We start from the raw sequence: 20128 nt of genomic DNA on the forward strand, positions 1-20128 counted from the left end.
AAATGAAATTGAGTGTATTAGCCAGTGATAAGTAACTTATAGTTGACTTATCGCCTATATTCCGGTCGTGATTAACACCCACCCCCCCCCCCCCCACCACCGACAGCCGGTCCGCAAGAATATTATCAATATTAAACTGGACTGCAGTGCAAAAAAGGTTGGGGACCCCTGCTGTAGTCAATAAAGAGCTCCTGATGTATGCATTTTTGAAGTCCAGATTTTCCAGTGTTGAGTGAAGTGCCAAAGGGATGGCATCTACTGTAGACCTGTTGCTCTGGTAAGCAAATTGGAGTGGATGCAAGTCACTTCTCAGGCAGGAGTTGATGTGTTTCATCAGCAGTTTCTTAAAACACTGCATTACTGTGGATGTGAGTGCTAATGACGGTCACCGAGGCAGGTTACCACATTCTTCTTGGGCAGAAGCATAAGTGAAGTCTCTGTGAAACAGGTGGATACCTCAGACTGCCGAAGCAAGAGGTCAGCGATCTCAGTGAACACTCCACACAGTTGATCAGAACAGGATTTTAGTACTCGGCCAGGTACCCTGTCTGAGCCGGATGCTTTTCATGGGTTCACCCTCCTGAGGCTGCTTGCATGTCAGCCTGAGAGACTGACATCACAGAGTCATCAGAGACTGTGGAAGTTTGTAATGGTTCCCCCACGCCTTGATGGTAAAAGTGAGCCGACTAAATTTACAACCATCTGCAGCTTCTTTCAGTCCTGTGCAGTAGACGCCCCCCCCCCATACTGTGATGCAGCCTATCAGAATGCTCTCCGTGGTACATACCAAATCTCTCCAAACTCCTAATGAAGTATCGTCGCTGTCTTGCTTTCTTTATAACTGCATTGATATGTTGGGACCAGGTTAGGTCCTCAGGGATCTTGACACCCAGGAACTTGAAGCTGCTCACTCCCTCCGCTTCTGATCACTCTTATGAGGATTGGTATGTGTTCCTTCGTCTTACCCTTCCCGAAGTCCACAATCAGCTCTTTCATCTTGCTGACATTGAGTGCCAGGTTGTTACTGTGACACCACTCCACTTGTTGGCATATCTCACTCCTGTACACCCTCTCGTCACCACCTGAGATTCTACCAACAATGGCTGTATCGTCAGCAAATTTATACAGTAGATTGTATTTGAGCTATGCCTAGCCACAAAGTCATGCGACAGTAGAACAGTGGGCTAAGCACACACCCCTGAGGTGCACCAGTGTTGATTGTCAGTGAGGAGGAGATATTATCACCAATCCGCACAGATTGTGGTCTTCCGGTTAGGAAGTCAAGGATCCAATTGCGGAGGGAGGTACAGAGGTCCAGGCTCTGTAAATTCTCAATCAGGATTAAGGGAATGATGGAAGCGTTGTTGCAGGGAAGCAGCATTCATCGTAAGGGACACCCCACCTAGGACATGCTGTCTTCTTGGTGCTGCCAGCAAGCTGGTGGTAAAGCAGCCTCAGAACTCACCCCATCAGGTTCAGGAACTATTATTACCCCTCAGCCATCAGGCTCTTGAACCACAGGTGGTAACATCACTCACCCCATCATTGCAATGTTCCCACAACCTATGGACTCACGTTCATGGCCCCTCCATCTCATGTTCTCTTATTGCTTATTTATTTATTATTATTTCTTCCCTTTTGCATTTGGACAGTTTGTTGATTTTGCACAGAGGTTGAACACCCAATTTGATGTGGTCTTTCATGGATTATATTATGGTTATTATTCTTTTATGGACTTATTGAGTATGCCTGCAAGAAAATGAATCTCAGGGCGACATACAGTACATGTACTTTGAAAATAAAATTATTTTGCACTTTTATACTTGAACTGGGATCCAATTTTATGAATTGATAGAGGTGACTTAAACAATAAAGCACAGTTCACTTTCATTTCACACAGTGACATATTTTAGTAACCAGAGGGAGCACAATCCAGGGTGACAGATAGGGAGCACCTGGGTTATTGTATTGGTGCCAACAGCACACCTAAGCAAACATTAGATTAGCAGCATACTTGCTTAACCAGCACTTAATGCCCAGCATGTACCAGATAATTGAGCTTTATCTGTAGTCTAATTATGAAGCTGAGCATTATGTCCCATTCAATGTGTCCGCTTTTCCAAGGAACTGCAGTCTTAATATTTGGTATCTTGAGAGAATGTTAATTTAATGTTTCCCATCATTGGTTGATTGTTTTGCTGAAATAAATTCCTTTCTAATTAGTACTTGTAAATGAAAGAAACCCATACGTCACTCTATATTAGAAAGCGAAGGGTGTCCCGATTCATGATTTTTAAAATACAAAAACATTTATTCAAAAAATCTCCAGTGTCAAATTACATATACACAAAATTTTTATTAGGCTACAAAGATTGACAAAACTATGGTTACAATAGATATGCAATATAATTGAAAAAGTTGCTAATAAAAGGAGTCCATTGTTACTTTACTTTTGGCTACATGGCTCCATTTTAAATAGCTTTACTCAGTTATAGCACAGCACCCCAAGGGTACAGACCCAAGAAACAAGTCATGCCTTATGATTCGGTTTTCCACATCAGATATAAGCCTATCCTCTACACAAAACAAAGCTACCTCAAGGTTTCCATTTGATTTGGAAGCACAATCTCTTCTATTGCAATCATACAGGTGAGGGGACAGACCCCTGCAAGCTACACAATATAGTCGGTCAAGTTCTAGTTAATCATCTTCACCTTCTCCTGATTCAGATTCTGGAAAAAAAAAAGTCACAATCCTTTTTTAAAAAACACTTTTGATGATTTGATTAGTTTGTTTTAAAATTCCATTTCCACTGTTAACATTCATAAATACTAACAGTGGAAAGGTGAAACAATACATATATTCAGTTATTTCCAGTAGATCGATATTCTTTGTAGTTTTCCTTCTCTCTGAAATTGTAATGGTAATTTATTGGTATTTAAAATGTATTTAACTGACTTCCATCACATCTTAAAGAAATATATTCCTGAAAAGTCAGCTGTATTTCTTTGCCTATTTAATAACATTAAGTAGATGAATTTTGCATGTACTGCGACAGTCAAATGAAGATCTTGCAGTTACTCTTCATTTTTATATATTTTTATGTCCCAGTAAGATTATTTCCAGATACAGAGCAACAAAATAGACTAGTTTATGCAAATCCTTCAAGAATAAATTTTCAATAATATTAGTTAACATTATATTGTTTTCAATACTGAAATCTACTTGGGATCTTTCTATGACGTTGCTTAATTTTCAGACAGCTCACATCTTATACATGGTGGTTGTTGTTCCTTTTCACACCTTTTGGCACATCAGGCGGCATTTTTACTGTTTCCTTAGCATTTAACTGTTTTTTTTTTTAAAAATGAGGCCGAATTGCTAGCTTGACGCTCAACCCAGCATGATTGGAAAGCATGCATGAAGCCAGCTGGATTTGAAGTCGGGACCATATGCCTCAAAGTCCAGTAATGATGCCACTTTACCACATCTTACATTAAACAACGGTAAACAAAGTGACAATCATATTTTTGTGCTAAAACAATAAATAAAACAGTAAATAGTACTAAGAAACATGAATGGAACAAATTATCACATTATTTAAACTTAAGTATTTGGAATGAAGAATGGATCAAGGATAGTTTATAAGTTCTGATATATAATGGCAGAATATCATTATAATAAAGCAGGATATTAACCATAGAAAACTGAAATGTGCTTTAATTTAAATATGATTATTCCAGGCTGCTATTCTACTTAATGAACTCGGGAACACAGAGCAGTACAGCACAGTACAAGCTCTTCAGCCCGTAATGTGTGCTGACTTTTTAAACTACTCTAACCCTTCTCTCCTACATAGCCCTCCATTTTTCTTTCATCCATGTGCCTATGTAAGAGTTGCTTAAATGTTCCTAATGTATCTGTCTCTACCATCATGCCATCATCCCTGGCAGTGTTTCCCACTTCTGTCTTACCCTGGCTTCCTTTCTCTGTTTGTGGTCTGTGTTTGTGCACATTTCCGTTTTTTCTGTTTCCTTCTGAATGCCATCCATTCTACTGTCCATCATTTTTGGTGATAGCTCCAAGCTTGAAAGATTAATTTACTTGTTCTTCCCGCAATTACTGCTGAACCGTGAAGTGTTTCAGAATATAAGCAGGATGGCTTAAATTGTCCCTGTTTCAGCAAAGAAATAGCTTCCCAACAACTGACATTTATTAATGCAAACTACAACTGACTCTCATAATTATCAAAACACATCTCCCATTTTAATTAGGATATCTTTATAGTTCAAGGTCAGTAACAGTTTACAAGCAAATTTTTTTTAATGTTATGGCTCAGCAATATGCAATGGCAGCAGCTAATTAACTGACACGAACAGGCTGTAACAACTTAAAATAAACCTTTGACTTCAGCTAAGAATTTTAGTAATCACAGATCAAATCTTCAATGTTCCAATATTTTCACTACATGGAAGAAACATTATCCTGGATTCTACCATACCTTGAAAATGTTATCAATGAGGTGGTAATTCACAAATTTACTTGATATGTCTAGTGAAGTTTCTATATTGAAGATGTCTTTATATACAATTAAAAATGTTCATCCAATGTGGTCTTAGCAGCCTAATTGATAACTACAGCTGGACTTTTAAATCCCTGCCCTTTATTACAAAAGCACTAGTGTACATTGCAGCACAATGAAGAAACTGGAAGACCAGCGTTTGTTCCTGACCTACAGTACTGCCTGTGTTCACATTTGCAACAGGCATCCAGTAGTTTCACACTGTTACACCCTCTAGGTCGTTGTATTTGCTTGTGAGGCAACCTCTTGTGATTGTGCAGGATGCCCAGAATCCCTTCAATAATCTTTCTTCAGTTTAAAAAACATACACTGCTCCTGTATTTGCCCTACTCAAGTAGATTATTTCATATCTATTAACAATATGCCCCACCTGTCTCTTCAAACGATCTATCTGAATTCTTTGTTGATGTCCTTCCCTCCACTTAGTTTCTCACCCATTTTTATATTGTCAAGGTACTTTTGATATATTACAATCCAAATCACTGTTAAAGACAACACAGAGCTGAGGTGATTCAGCTACCTTGCTAACCCAAAACATTTCCTTTTCATTCATAATTTACCTTCTCTATCTATTAACAAATCCTCAACCCCTAGTACATTATGCTTAATTCCATCAGCTCTAAATTCATATTGCATATATTACTTTTTGAAAATATACCTCCCATTTCCCACTTGCATTGGTGGTGCGCAAGTGGAACAGGTCAAAAGCTCTAAGTTCCTCGGGATCAATATCACAAATGACCTGACTTGGTCCAACCACGCAGAGTCCACTGCCAAGAAGGCCCACCAGTGCCTTTACTTCCTGAGAAAGCTAAAGAAATTTGGCCTGTCCCCTAAAACCCTCACTAATTTTTATAGATGCACTGTAGAAAGCATTCTTCTAGGGTGCATCACAACCTGGTATGGAAGTTGTCCTGTCCAAGACCAGAAGAAGCTGCAGAAGATCATGAACACAGCCCAGCACATCACACAAACCAATCTTCCATCCTTGGACTCACTTTACACCGCACACTGTCGGAGCTGTGCTGTCAGGATAATCAAGGACACGACCCACCCAGCCAACACACTTTTCGTCCCTCTTCCCTCCAGGAGAAGGCTCAGGAGCTTGAAGACTCGTACGACCAGATTTGGGAACAGCTTCTTTCCACTACCTTACTTTCCCTTTTCTATTTATGATTTATAATATAAATTTTTAATATTTACTATTGATCTGTACTCCAGGGAGCGCGAAGCGCAGAATCAGATATCGCCGTGATGATTGCATGCTGTAGTATTAATTGTTTGGCGACAATAAAGTAAAGTAAAAGTAAATATAAACACTTACATTAGAGTGTGTCTACTGCATGGAAGGAAAGTGTTTGTTAAATCTGTGTTGGCTCTGCAAGAGCAATCCAACTGCTCTCACACATTCATCCCTCCCATATAGCCAAGCAAATTCTTTCCTTTCAGATACTTCACCCACTCTTTTAATGGCTACAGTTGAATCTGCTCCTATACACACCTACACTTGCAGCCCGAGTTGAGGTCTTCACTGCACAGCTTTCATGGAAGCTCCTCTTCCACTGCCTCGGCCTCTGTGCCTATTCCTTTGTCAAGTTGACCTCAACTCCTGAAGATGAACTGTCCTTGTCCCTGCAATACTCCCCTTCCCCTTGGACAGTCCCATTCTGTCCTTTTACCCTCCTTTTGACTTTTTTTATTTCCAATTGCTACTGTGATTTTAATTACCTCGACTTCTCCTCTCCCCTTACACATTCCAATCTCATCCCATCTGAATGCTCAGCTCTGCACTCATTTCATATCAATCCTATAATAATCACCAACCTGCAGACAAGGACAGTACTGTTGTAGTATGGTGGACTTGCAGAGGCCAAACAACATCTTCCGGACACCTCCTCATGGCTAATCCTGGACCATGAGCCCACCAACAAACACTATTATCTTCTGTCCTGTCACAGATCTCATCACATCAGGAGAGCTCTGTTCAATAGCCGCAAACAGCTAGAAGTGGGAAATGTGGGGCTGGAGCACTGCCTCTTATACAAGATCCACAAGAAGGATTGTCCTGGTAGGCCTACTGCTTCTGCCTGCCTTTGTCCCACAAACATTGTCTCCTCACACCTTAACTCTATATTGTTTCTCCTTGACCAGTCCCTTCCTACCTACATCCAGTACACGTTCTTCAGTATATTGACAACATCTAATTCCCTGATCCCATTGCCTCATCTTCACTATGGATATCAGATCCACACCTCTAGCCCCAATCTGGAAGCTTTCCATTTATTTTTATTTTTCAAAGATCCAAACAGATCCCCTCCATTAATGCTCTCATTCATTTGTCAAAAAGCTGTTATCATCTCTTTTCATTCCTTTCACTTCCTACGATTCAAAGGTGTTGGCAGGGGCAGTTGTATACACCTGTTTATTCATTGGAAACATGAACTGTGACCGCTCCAAAGCTGCTCTGGGACCACTCCTAAACTCCTTCTCCATCAACAACTGCATTGGTGCTGCTTAATGCAGGTGAGAAATTTCTCAACTTATTGCCACTTCTCGCCCTCCCTCAAGTTCACTTGGACCACTTCTCTCCCTTTTCTGGATATTTCTGTATCCATTTCATGAGAAAAACTGTCTACTGATGTTTACCACAAACCAACTGATTTCCACGGCCCCTTCAACTACACTTACCCTGTCTTTTGTAAGAATGCCACTCCTTCTCCTCCTGCCTTCTCCATCACCACCACATGCGCTCTCAAAATGTGATACAAAACGTCCCTTTTTTTCAGAAAACATTGCTTCCCTTCTGCTGTAGTTAATGGAGCCCTCTCTCACACTTCCTCCATTTCCCCACTCACCCCATCCCCAAAGAGAACAGAAATAGAGTTCTCTCTGTCCTCACCTTTCACCCCAATAGTCTCCACATCCAGCGTATTATTCTTCACACTTCCACAAGCTGCAAAGGGATCCCACAGTCACAACATCTCCATACATCTTCTGTAGGGACCACCCTTGCCCACTCGTCTCTCCCTACCCAACTCCTCACTTTCTTCTGTAACTCTAGGAGATGCGACACTTGTTCCTACACCTCCGACTTCAACACCATCCAGGAACCTTAACAACCCTTTCAGGTGAGGCAAAGATTCATGTGCTCCTTCTCCAACCTCATCGACTACATTGAGTGCTCCTGATATGACCCCTTACACAGTGGCATGCAAAAGTTTGGGCACCCCGTCAAAATTTCTGTTACTGTGAATAGTTAAATGAGTAGAAGATGAACTGATCTCCAAAAGTCATAAAGTTAAAGATGAAACATTCTTTTCAACATTTTAAGCACTATATATGCAAGACACAAAGCATAGAGCAAGCAACTGGAAACTGGATCTTTGATCAACACACATCACACATCAAAGTTGCTGGTGAACGCAGCAGGCCAGGCAGCATCTCTAGGAAGATGTTGACGTTTTGGGCCGAGACCCTTTGTCAGGACTAACTGAACGAAAAGCTAGTAAGAGATTTTGGAGGGGGAGGGGGAGATCCAAAATGATATGAGAAGACAGGAGGGGGAGGGATGGAGCCAAGAGCTGGACAGGTGATTGGCAAAAGGGATATGAGAAGATCATGGGACAGGAGGCCCAGGGAGAAGGAAAAGTTGGGGGGGGGGGACCCAGAGGATGGGCAAGCGGTATAGACAGAGGGACAGAGGGAGAAAAAGGAGAGAGAGAGAGAGAAAGAATGTGTGTATATAAATAAATAACGGATGGGGTACGAGGGGGAGGTGGGGCATCAGCGGAAGTTAGAGAAGTCAATATTCATGCCATCAGGTCGGAGGCTACCCAGACAGAATATAAGGTGTTGTTCCTCCAACCTGAGTGTGGCTTCATCTTTACAGTAGAGGAGGCCGTGGATAGGCATATCAGAATGGGAATGAGATGTGGAATTAAAATGTGTGGTCACTGGGAGATCCTGCTTTCTCTGGCGGACAGAGCGTAGGTGTTCAGCAAAACGATCTCCCAGTCTGCGTCAGGTCTTGCCAATATGTAGAAGGCCACATCGGGAGCACCGGACGCAGTATATCACCACGGCCGCCTCTACTGTTAAGATGAAGCCACACTCAGGTTGGAGGAACAACTCTTTATATTCCGTATGGGTAGCCTCCAACCTGATTGCATGAACATTGACTTCTCTAACTTCCACTAATGCCCCACCTCCCCCTCATACCCCATCCGTTATTTATTTATATACACACATTCTTTCTCTCTCTCTCTCTCTCTTTTCTCCCTCTGTCCCTCTGTCTATACCCCTTGCCCATCCTCTGGGTTCCCCCCCCTTTTCCTTCTCCCTGGTCCCCTGTCGCATGATCCTCTCATATCCCTTTTGCCAATCACCTGTCCAGCTCTTGGCTCCATCCCTACCCCTCCTGTCTTCTCATATCATTTTGGATCTCCCCCTCCCCCTCTCAAATCTCTTACTAGCTCTTCCTTCAGTTAGTCCTGACGAAGGGTCTCGGCGGGCCTGAAACGTCGACTGTACCTCTTCCTGGAGATGCTGCCTGGCCTGCTGTGTTCACCAGCAACTTTGATGTGTGCTGCTTGAATTTCCAGCATCTGCAAAATTCCTCCTGTTTACTGGATCTTTGATGCTATCTTTTTGCTAATGGACACCTGTGCCTCTTCATCCTCAGGAAGCTACAGAAATTTTACATGTCCCCTTCGACCCTTGTCAAAGTTTATTGACATACCATAAAAAGCTCCCTGTCCAGGTGCATCACAGTTTGGTTACGGCAACTGCTCTACCCATGACTGTAAGAAACTGCACAGAGCTGTGGACATAGCTAAGTACGTCAGGGAAATCTCTATGGACTCTGTCTATACTTTTCATTGCCCCAGTAAAGCAAACAGCATAATTAAAGATTATATTCTATCTTCTCATCCCTCCTATTGGGTACAGCAGCGGTCCCCAACCACCGCGCCGCGGACCAGTACCAGGCTGTGAGGAAACGATATGATTTGGCGATATGAGTCAGCTGCACCTTTCCTCATTCCCTGTCACGCCCACTGTTGAGCTTGAACGCATGCGAGGTCATTACGCACGTGTCATCCATGTCAGTGCGGGAAGGAGATCAACTCCTCGAGCTGCAAATGATGGCGAGCTGAAAAGTATGTTTGACATAACATCTCTGCCGGCATTCTGGATCAAAGTCAAGGCTAAATATCCTGAGATAGCCACGAAAGCACTGAAAACGCTGCTTCCATTTCCAACATATCTCTGCAATGAATGCAACGAAAACTAAATGTTGGAATAGACTGAACATAAGGAACCCCCTTCAAGTATCGCTGTCTCCCATCACCACTCGATAGGACCATCTTGTTGCAGGGAAACAAGCCCAGGGCTCCCACTGATTCAGCGATATTGGTCTGTTGCAATGATTTTATATGTTCATACGGGGAAAATATGTGCTGTGTGTTTAATATCTAAACGTTACTTAAAATGTTATGATGCTCTTGACTTATAAGTGACTTATACAGTAATTGACTTATCACTATATTCATGCGAGGAAAATATGCGCTGTGTGTTTAATATTAAATTCGTTCGATAAACCCTTTTAGAAATGAAATTGAGTGTATTCGCCACTAAAAAGTGACTTATAGTTGACTGATCTTCTATATTCCAGTCGTGATTAACATCCTCCCCACCCCGCCGCAAACAGAATCGCCAAAAACGATTGGTGGAAAAAAAACAGCACGTACACGTGCCCACGCAAGGCTTCATGGTAATTGTAGTCTTGTAGTCTTCTTGGGGTAAACACAATGTATTTTAAACACAAAATAATCTGCAGATGCTGGGGTCAAAGCAACACTCACAATACGCTGGAGGAACTCAGCAGGTCGGGCAGCATCCGTGGAAAAGATCGGTCGACGTTTCGGGCCGGAACCCTTCGTCAGGACTGTAGAGGGAAGGGGCAGAGGCCCTATAAAGGAGGTGGGGGGAGGGTGAGAAGGAGAAGGCTAGTAGGTTCCAAGTGAAGAATCAGTAACGGGAAAGATAAAGGGGTAGGGGAGGGGAAGCAGGGAGGTGATAGACAGGAAAGGTGAAGAAGGAAAAGGGGAAAACACAATGGGTAGTAGAAGGAGGCAGAACCATGAGGGAGGTGGTAGGCAGCTGGGGGAGGGGGCAGAGTGACATAGGGATAGGGGATGGGAGGGGGAGGGAATTACCAGAAGTTGGAGAATTCTATGTTCATACCAAGGGGCTGGAGACTACCTAGACAGTGTATGAGGTGTTGCTCCTCCAGCCTGAGTTTAGCCTCATCATGGCAGTAGAGGAGGCCATGTATGGACATACCTGAATGGGAATGTGAAGCAGAGTTGAAGTGGGTGGCTACTGGGAGACCCTGTCTGTTGTGGCGGACGGAGTGGAGGTGCTCGACAAAGCGGTCGGCGGTGCGAGCAAGGTTGGGAACCCCTGGGGTACAGGAAGGATGTAAGGGTGTACCACCAGGTGTGAGGACAATTTCTACCACGCTGATATAAGATTACTGAATATTTCCCCGAGTAAAATAAAGTGGAGTCCTGAGCTCACCATCCACCTCGTTATGACCTTGCATCTGACTGTCTACCTGCACTGTCTTTTCTCGGTATTGTAACAGTTTATTTTATTTACTGTTTCCAACCCATCACGCTACCCTCCCTTACAAAGATCGTTTCCCACCATGAAACCTGCAACCTGCCCCCTTGACATTGTCCCCACTGCCCTCCTGAAGGATGTCTTTGACATAGCCAGTCCCAGCATCCTCTCTATTATTAACAGCTCCCTAGCCACTGGGACCATTCCAACCTGCTTCAAGTGTGCCGTGGTCCAGCCCCTCCTGAAAAAACCCAACTTAGACCCCACCTTACCTAGTAACTACAGACCTATTTCTAAACTCCCACTCCTGTGAAAAGGTTCTTGAGAAGGTTATTCTTAGTCAATTGCTGCCCTACCTACACCAAAACAACATCTTGGAAAGATTTCAGTCAGGTTTTAAGGCTTATCATAGCACAGAGTCTGCCTTGCTGAAAGTGTACAATGATCTCCTCCTCTCTACCGACTCAGGTGACTCTGCCATCCTAATTCTTCTTGACCTCAGCGCAGCCTTCGATACTGTGGATCCTGCCACTTTAATAGACCGTCTCCAGTACGAGGTTGGTGTTGATGGCACTGCCTTGAACTGGTTCACATCCTACCTCAAAAATAGAAGCTTCTCCGTCAACATAGGCAAATTTTCCTCTTCTCCAGCGAGGTCCCACAGGTTCCATCCTAGGTCCCATTCTTTTCTCTATATACATGCTTCCCCTTGGCCAAATCACTAAATGACATTTCCTTCCATTGTTATGCTGACAACACACAGCTTTATCTCCCCTTGAAACCAAATGACCAGTCAAATCTAGTCAGCCTCATGAACTGCCTTGAGGACATAAAGTGTTGGATGGGACAAAACTTCCTACAGCTGAATGAAGGTAAGTCTTAAGTTGTCCTATTTGGCCCCCCTGACTCCATCAAAGTGATTACCAACAGTCCTGGTGACCTGTCCGCCCTTGTCAAACCCCATGTCAAAAACCTTGGTGTGATATTTGATTCCACCTTTAAGTTTGACAAGAAATTAACGCAGCAGTAAAAACCAGTTTCTTCCAGCTTCGTACTATTGCCAAAACCTAGTCGCTTCTCTCTTTCAAAGATCTTGACAAAGTCATACACACCCTTATATCCTTCCACTTGGATTACTCCAACTCCCTGTATACTGGGACTAGTCAGTTGTCCCTGCCCACCTGCAACTGGTCCAGAACGCCGCAGCCAGGCTCCTGACAGGTGCCTGGAAGAGGGACCACATTACTTCTATCCTGGCCTCTCTCCACTGGCTACCAGTACAGTTTAGAATTGATTTTAAGATTCTCCTGTTTGTTTTTAAAGCCTTAAATGGGCTGGCACCCTCCTATATCACAGACCTTCTCACCCCTTATTCTACTTTCAGGTCCCTCAGGTCGGCTGACGTGGGGCTCCTGGCTGTCCTGTGGTCTAAATTTAAGCTCAGGGGTGACCGCACCTTTGCTGTTGTAGCCCCTAGACTGTGGAACAGCATTCCCTTCCCTATCCGATCTGCCCCCGCTCCCTCCCCATTGACTCTTTTAAGTCCAGGCTCAAAACTTACCTTCATTCACTAGCGTTTGAATCTTCTTGATGTGGCTGATTTTTGGCTTGTGCCTAGGCTCATGTGTTGTTTATTTTGTGTCTATAATCTGTGTGCCTTTTTATTTACATGTGTGTTTTTTGTATTTGTGATTTTACCTACCTGTTTTGGATTGTACAGCACTTTGGTCAACATGGGTTGTTTTTAAAATGTGCTTTATAAATAAATTTGACTTGACTTATTTGAGATACAACGTGGAATAGGCCATTCTGGCCTTTCGAGCTGTGCCACCCAGCAATCCCCCAATTTAATCTGAGCCTACATATTTTCTTCTGTACCTTAGTACATATGATAATAATAAAAAAATTTAACAATATTTTGTTGGACTGCCAGGATTTCTCACTAGCTTTAGATTCTTTGGGTCTTCTACGTTAAGGAATGAATGATGTATTTGGTAATATGGTCATATCCCTGTCTCTGTCAATAACCCACATTTATTTTTTTTCTAATCTCTATTACTATTGCATACAAATTGCAACATTCAAAATGTTTTTATTCTTCCTGCTGCTTCATGCTCAATTTTTATTTCCTCCCTCTTTAATTAATCCCTTGGTCATCCTTTGTTAAATTTCAACATCCTTCCTGGCTTCATATTTACTTTTCTTATAATCAATGTTATAAGCCTCCTTTTATTTAATACAATCGCATCCTTCTTTGTCAGTTATTATTAGATGACCTTTCCAGTGGGGATTTATTCCCAAAGCTAGTGGTTCCCATTCTGGGAGTGCTCAACCATTTCAGGGGAGTGCCAAAGATTACAGAATGTCTCTGAGTTTTGAAGAACATTTTGATAGAGTATTCACAAAAAAAGGAGAAAAGAATAAAATATATATTTGGCTGTTTGCTGCCCCAACTGCAAGTCTTTTTGCTATCCCTGCAAACAGCTTCAAATCCTTTAAAAGAGCCCATGACGTGATTGGCAAATTACCATTTCTCAATCCACCTGAGCCAACTTTTTGCCCAGAATTAAGACCCAAATTTTAGATTTAATGAATCAATTCTCAAGCCTAATGTAACATTTCATCACTTTACCCATTGTCAGGAAAAAGTGTAACAATTTTATTGTGTAACAACTTGCAAAAGTGAAAAGCATATTCTTTACACAGAAGGTTACTTGGATCCCACCACCAATTTTCAAGAAGTTCTATTCAAATCACATGATTCCTGACCAAAAGCATCATAATACAAATTGCAACACTTTTCCCACACCTAACAACTGGTATGCCACTTAATTTTGTCACTGACGATCGAGATAGGATTAATCTGGTAAGGAAACAAGGATATTCTGCAGCTTCCACCCTAGCTCAGGAATCCATTGAGACTGTTACTAAGTGTCCAGCACCAGTAAAGTGAAACTTGTAAAACAGTAAAGTGGAGCTTCTGAAGAAAGATAAATTTTGTGTTTCTCAAGAATTAATAGTGATATGTGTGTGTGTGTGTGTCCTTGAACACAGAGGAAAATTTGAAATTCACTTGTCAAACAAATGCACACTACTTATTCCAAAATATATATATATATATATATATATTTGTCAAGGGTATGTAATCTCGTACAGGGAAAAATAAGTTAATGAACTCACATTCTAAATATATTACAATAATATCAATTGTTTTGAACAGTACTACCTTCTTCGGCATTTTGTAGCCACTCGACAAATTTCTTCATCTGCTCAAGAAAGACGCTTTTCCCTTTTGCAATATGTGCTTCCTTATACCATTTAAGAATGGCTTCTTCACTCAGAACATCGGCTGAAATTCAAACAGTTAACAGGTCAATTATTCAAAGAAAAACTGGAAAATATAGAGGTTATGTCAAAGCCAAATGCTATCACACTTCTTCAGCCACAACTATGGAATTCCACGCCAACCTGATAATCTCTTCCTCGCAGACATGCTTAATGCGTTTCTTTTTGGTATGTATTCCTCCTTGAATTGATCTGTTTTTACTATACTTCCCACATCTCATTGGCATTGTTATTATAATTCTCTTGCCATTTTGTCAGGTTGCACGAGGACTCAAGGTAACGTGCTTTCACTATCTTGTTAATAATGAATGCATTTCATTTAACGGGAGCCGAGAGTTGATAGCAAGAAATGTGAGAGTTTTAAAAAGGTAGGTCTAAGGACTTGCTGGTGATCTGTACTTAATAGGAGCCAGAGGTGCAAAAGTTCAAAAGAAGTGGGTCGAGGCACTTCTTCTTCTTGTTAAGTTTAATGCGGTTGGCAGAACAATACCGCCACTACTGAGGTGGAGTGCGGAGCAAACAGGCAGGAAGCATATCCACTTTACCCCCCACTCCCCAAATCAAATAATATCAAAAATTCTTCTGAAGCTTTTCAGAAAGTCAAATGCACACTTATATACATTATGATGGCAGTGAAAAATATATGCTGCACTGTTTCTTGACAAGTGCACTCCCTACAAATGCCAGTATCATACATATTAATTCTGAACAAGGAATTATTCAACCTATTATGCCCAATATGTGAACGTGCAAGTATAACTTCTCTCATTTGATACATTTGCCCAGCTGAGTTCCCACTACCTTCTGAATTTTACATAAATTCCATCTCTTCCTTATCTCAACTTCGTTGCCACTTTAATCGAATACACTTTATACTTATGGCTTTTATCTCCCCCTAATGCAAAGGCACCACTCCATTTATATCCTTAATTGTAAGTGACTGCTTGACTAGAACGTCTGCCACCCCATTTCCTTCAATCTCAACATGGGCAGGGACCCATAAGAAATGTATACACAGGTGTGTTCCAATCTCAAGAAGAACGTCTGACCTACAATTTGAAATACCTCTTTTAATAGATGTTAAAAAAACGAGAATGAATCAGAGCACAGAAATACGTATATTCAGGGTGGATTTCCTTGGCCTATTCCAAGGCTAAAATGATAGCAAACATCTCAGATGTGAATACTGATATTTTGTCTGATAATCCTTTCTTAATAATCACCTGAAACTTTGAAACAAAACCAAAAGCACCTGAACAATCCATCATGGATCCATGGATCTTTTGAATCATCTGTATAGATAAGTAAGAAACCATAGTATCTGCCAAGCATATACTGCTTAACTACCTGCACCACTATTATACAAACAATCTTCAACTTGATCTTTTCTTGAAGGCTTAAATCGATCACAGGCCGAGGGAGAATCCATGGAGGAGTGACAGAAGGGGTACACTGGGACCACACTCCACATTAAACAGCCAAAGATTTTGGGCCCATTCATTTCCCGTCCACCCACCTTACAAATGCAGTGCTCCCAACAATCTGCTAATGTTGCCAATATTGGATGACCAACCTCATGTCATTTCATGTTAACCCAATAAACTATTGCTAACTTCAACCTGCGTAGATATAAAGTTAATTCACTCATTTCTACCAGTAAAGCTGATACTGATGATGACTCAATAGCAGTAGAACATAATCTCAATGCTTGAGCTTGAAACTTTAAGACCGCTGGTGAGGCCAGCCTATAAACAACACATCTATAATCAAAGACAGTTATGACTAAAGCCATATACACTTGTTTAAGTGACTTCCTACTCACAGCCTAATCACATCCAACTAAGCACCTGAGCGCACTTAGGGACTTACTTTACACTTCTCTAGAATTTTATTCACATGCACACTCCATGTTAGCCTTGTGTCCAACCACATACCTACAAACTACCACTGACTCTTGCTTAAGAGATTTACCATATAACTTGAGATCACTTGTGAGTGTAAATGTTTCTTTTAGAAAAAAAACAAATAACTTGAGCCTTAAACTCCCACCAATGTCCCCATTCCTCTGCTTAATTAATAGCTGCTGCAGTTTCCCAACTATATAATTTATATTCCTGCCTCTCTCCCACACTGCACTATCATCAGTATATAACAATTTGGAAATCGGTGCAGGTAGTTCAACAGTTATGAAAATATGATTAATCATAAAAAAGGAGTGGGCTACACATATTCCCCTGTGGAGTCCCATTCTCTATCTGATACTCCTCAGAAAATATTGTTCCCACCTGAATCTGTGTCTTCCTGACACATAAAAACTCTTCAATTCAATTGAACATTCTAGCACCTATTCTCATATTTGCAAATTTAAGCAGTAATTCTTGTATCCATATCATATCATAAGCATTCTCTACATCAGAGAACTGTGACCACTGATTCTTTATTGACATGGGCCTTACGAATATCAGATTCCAAGCTTTAACACTGAGTCTATGATCATTCTCCCTTTCCTAAATCCAGATTTTCCAAAGCTCTCCACAAGTAAGAAAGCCGTGCTATTATCTTACATTATCTTACAAATAAGAAAGTTTTCCATCATCTTACATACATGTGAAGCTAGTAAAATAGGTCTATAACTGGAAGGATATGATTGATCCTTACCAGGTTTCAATGTTGGGATAACAACCACTAATCTCCAGGAAGAAGAAAATCACCATTCATCCCATATTGTATTAAAAAGTTCCAAAACCTACGCAAGTTTCAAATTGGTAGCCATATAAACATACTGTAATAAGTTTCTCTCCCAGGTGATGTCTGACCAGCACGATTAATAGCCCTTTTAAGCTCAGACAATGTAAATTCAACATCCAAGCAAACCATTCTTTTTTACTCCAGCAATATGAGGACTGCTTGCCAAAACAGTTTCTCTAAAAACCCTCTCTTCTTAAACAGCTTGAACTATGTATACTGACATATGACTTTGCTATAGTTCTGCCTTTTCAGCGTCAGTAACTGCAACCTTCTCCCCACCATACAAAACAGGTAACGCATTAAGTTTCACATATAAAAGTTGCTGGTGAACTCAGCAGGCCAGGCAGCATCTCTAGGAAGAGGTACAGTCGACGTTTCAGGCCGAGACCCTTCGTCAGGACTAACTGAAAGAAGAGCTAGTAAGAGATTTGAAAGTGGGAGGGGGAGGGAGAGATCCAAAATGATAAGGGAAGACAGGAGGGGGAGGGATGGAGCCAAGAGTTGGACAGGTGATTGGCAAAAGGGATATGAGAGGATCATGGGACAGGAGGCCTAGGGAGAAAGAAAGGGGGAGAGCGAAGCCCAGAGGATGGGCAAGGGGTATAGTGAGAGGGACAAAGGGAGAAAAAGGAGAGAGAGAAAAAGAATGTGTGTATATAAATAACGGATGGGGTACGAGGGGGAGGTGGGGCATTAGCAGAAGATTGAGACGTCAATGTTCATGCCATCTGGTTGGAGGCTACCCAGACGGAATATAAGGTGTTGCTCCTTCAACCTGAGTGTGGCTTCATCTTTACAGTAGAGGAGGCCGTGGATAGACATATCAGAATGGGAATGGGACGTGGAATTAAAATGTGTGGCCACTGGGAGGTCCTGCTTTCTCTGGCAGACAGAGCGTAGGTGTTCAGCGAAATTATCTCCCAGCCTTCGTTGGGTCTCACCAATATATTGAGGGCCGCATCGGGAGCATCGGACGCAGTATATCACCCCAGCCAACTCACAGGTGAAGTGTCGCCTCACCTGGAAGGACTGTCTGGGGCCCTGAATGGCGGTAAGGGAGGAAGTGTAAGGGTATGTGTAGCTCTTGTTCTGCTTACAAGGATAAGTGCCAGGAGGGAGATCGGTGGGGAGGGATTGGGGGACGAATGGACAAGGGAGTCGCATAGGGAGCGATCCCTGCGGAAAGCAGAGGGTGGAGTGAGGGAAAGATGTACTTAGTGGTGGGATCCCGTTGGAGGTGGCGGAAGTTACGGAGAAATAGATGTTGGACCCGGAGGCTGGTGGGGTTACGGAGAATTAAATGTTGGAATTAAATGTATAGCTCTTCTTTCAGTTAGTCCTGACGAAGGGTCTCGGCCCGAAACGTCGACTGTAGCTCTTCCTAGAGATGCTGCCTGTCCTGCTGCATTCACCAGCAACTTTTATGTGTGTTGCTTGAAATTCCAGCATCTGCAGATTTCCTCGTGAACGCATCAAGTTTTCTAACTCCCCACATTTTTCATACCACACCCCAAACTTCCCCTACCTACTTCTTTCCCAATATTATCACAGTACGTTCTCCACAAGTAACACTACCGAACTTTCCAAAAAGCTTTTATTCTGCACTTTCACAGCAACTGTTCCATTCATCCGTCCACCAGGAAATGTATTTCTTTTTATTATCACCCAAACACCTGGGAATTGCTTCCTTAGCTATTGAGTTGAGTACAGAGTACAAAGTATTAATACTGAGCCTGATATCCTCCAAAACCAAATGTCAGAAAATCTACTTTCACATAAATCAATCACACCACAATTTAAGATTAAGATTTATTTTATTTCTTACATCCATCTCATAATATGAGGGAGTAAGAATCTTTATGTTGTGTCTCCGTCACAATGTACAAGCAATAGGAAGAGAAATGTGGGAGGATTATTGCCCAAACACTAAAATTGTATACGTAATTGTTTTGCATTCATATATGTACAGTCAGATATATAATCAGATCAATGTGTATTGATGAATTTGATGGCGTTGTGAAAGAAGCTGTCCTGGAGCACGTTGGTCCTGGCCTCAATACTGCGGTACTGTTTTCTAGATGGTAGCAGCTGAAACCGTTTGTAGTTGGGGTTACTGGAGTCCCTGATGATCCTCCAGGCCTTTTTTTATACACCTGTAAATATCCTAAAAAGAGGGAAGTTCACATCCATAGATGCGCTGGGCTGTCCGCACCACTCTCTGCAGTGCCCTGCAACTGAGGGGAGTACAGTTCCTATACCAGGCAGTGATACAGCCTGTCAGATGCTGTCGATTGTGCCCCTGTAGAAAGTCTTGAGGATCTGGGGACTCATACCAAACTTCTTAAGCTGTCTGAAGTAAAACAGGCATTGTGCTTTTTCTCCCCCACTACACAGCTGGCATGTATAGTCTTATTAAATTTGCCTATTTAAAATTATATCTGGAGATATTGTAATCTTTCCTGTTGTACAAATTATATGGAAATGATCACTCCCCACTGTTGTATCATTATACACTTCCTAGTCGCTCTATCCTCAGATACCAGTGCAAGATCTATAGCAGAAACAGTATTATTAAATATATTTATCTTTGTACTCCTACAATCTTTCAAGCATACCAAACACTTTTCTACCAGAAAGTCTTCCATTACTGTCCCTTTCACGTGTCGCTACAATCCCACATAGAACTTTTGCCATTAAAATTATCACACCATAAGACTTATTTTTTCCCATTTCCACCCACATTTTCCAATATATCGTGATAACCTTTGTGAAAGTTTAAAAAAATGATCTTTACTGTTCTTTCACCAAGTTTCAACCACAATTGACTCA

The 20128-nt window shown here is 41.9% G+C and overlaps 1 protein-coding gene across 2 annotated transcripts in view; it reads right to left on the reverse strand.

Moving 5' to 3' along the window:
* Positions 1-2287: 2287 nt before the first annotated feature.
* LOC134344265 (eIF5-mimic protein 1) overlaps positions 2288-20128 on the reverse strand; it is a 110328-nt gene continuing 92487 nt past the window's right edge. For both annotated transcript variants that reach the window (XM_063043766.1, XM_063043767.1), the window contains 2 exons: positions 14433-14555; positions 2288-2732 (listed from right to left, as the gene is read on the reverse strand). In XM_063043766.1, the coding sequence (XP_062899836.1) occupies positions 2701-2732; positions 14433-14555 (155 nt within the window). In that variant the 3' untranslated portion in view covers positions 2288-2700. The remainder of the gene's footprint in view (positions 2733-14432; positions 14556-20128) is intronic.

The sequence above is a fragment of the Mobula hypostoma genome, chromosome 3 (assembly GCF_963921235.1).
Source record: "Mobula hypostoma chromosome 3, sMobHyp1.1, whole genome shotgun sequence".
In the NCBI taxonomy this organism is placed as follows: Eukaryota; Metazoa; Chordata; class Chondrichthyes; order Myliobatiformes; family Myliobatidae; genus Mobula; species Mobula hypostoma.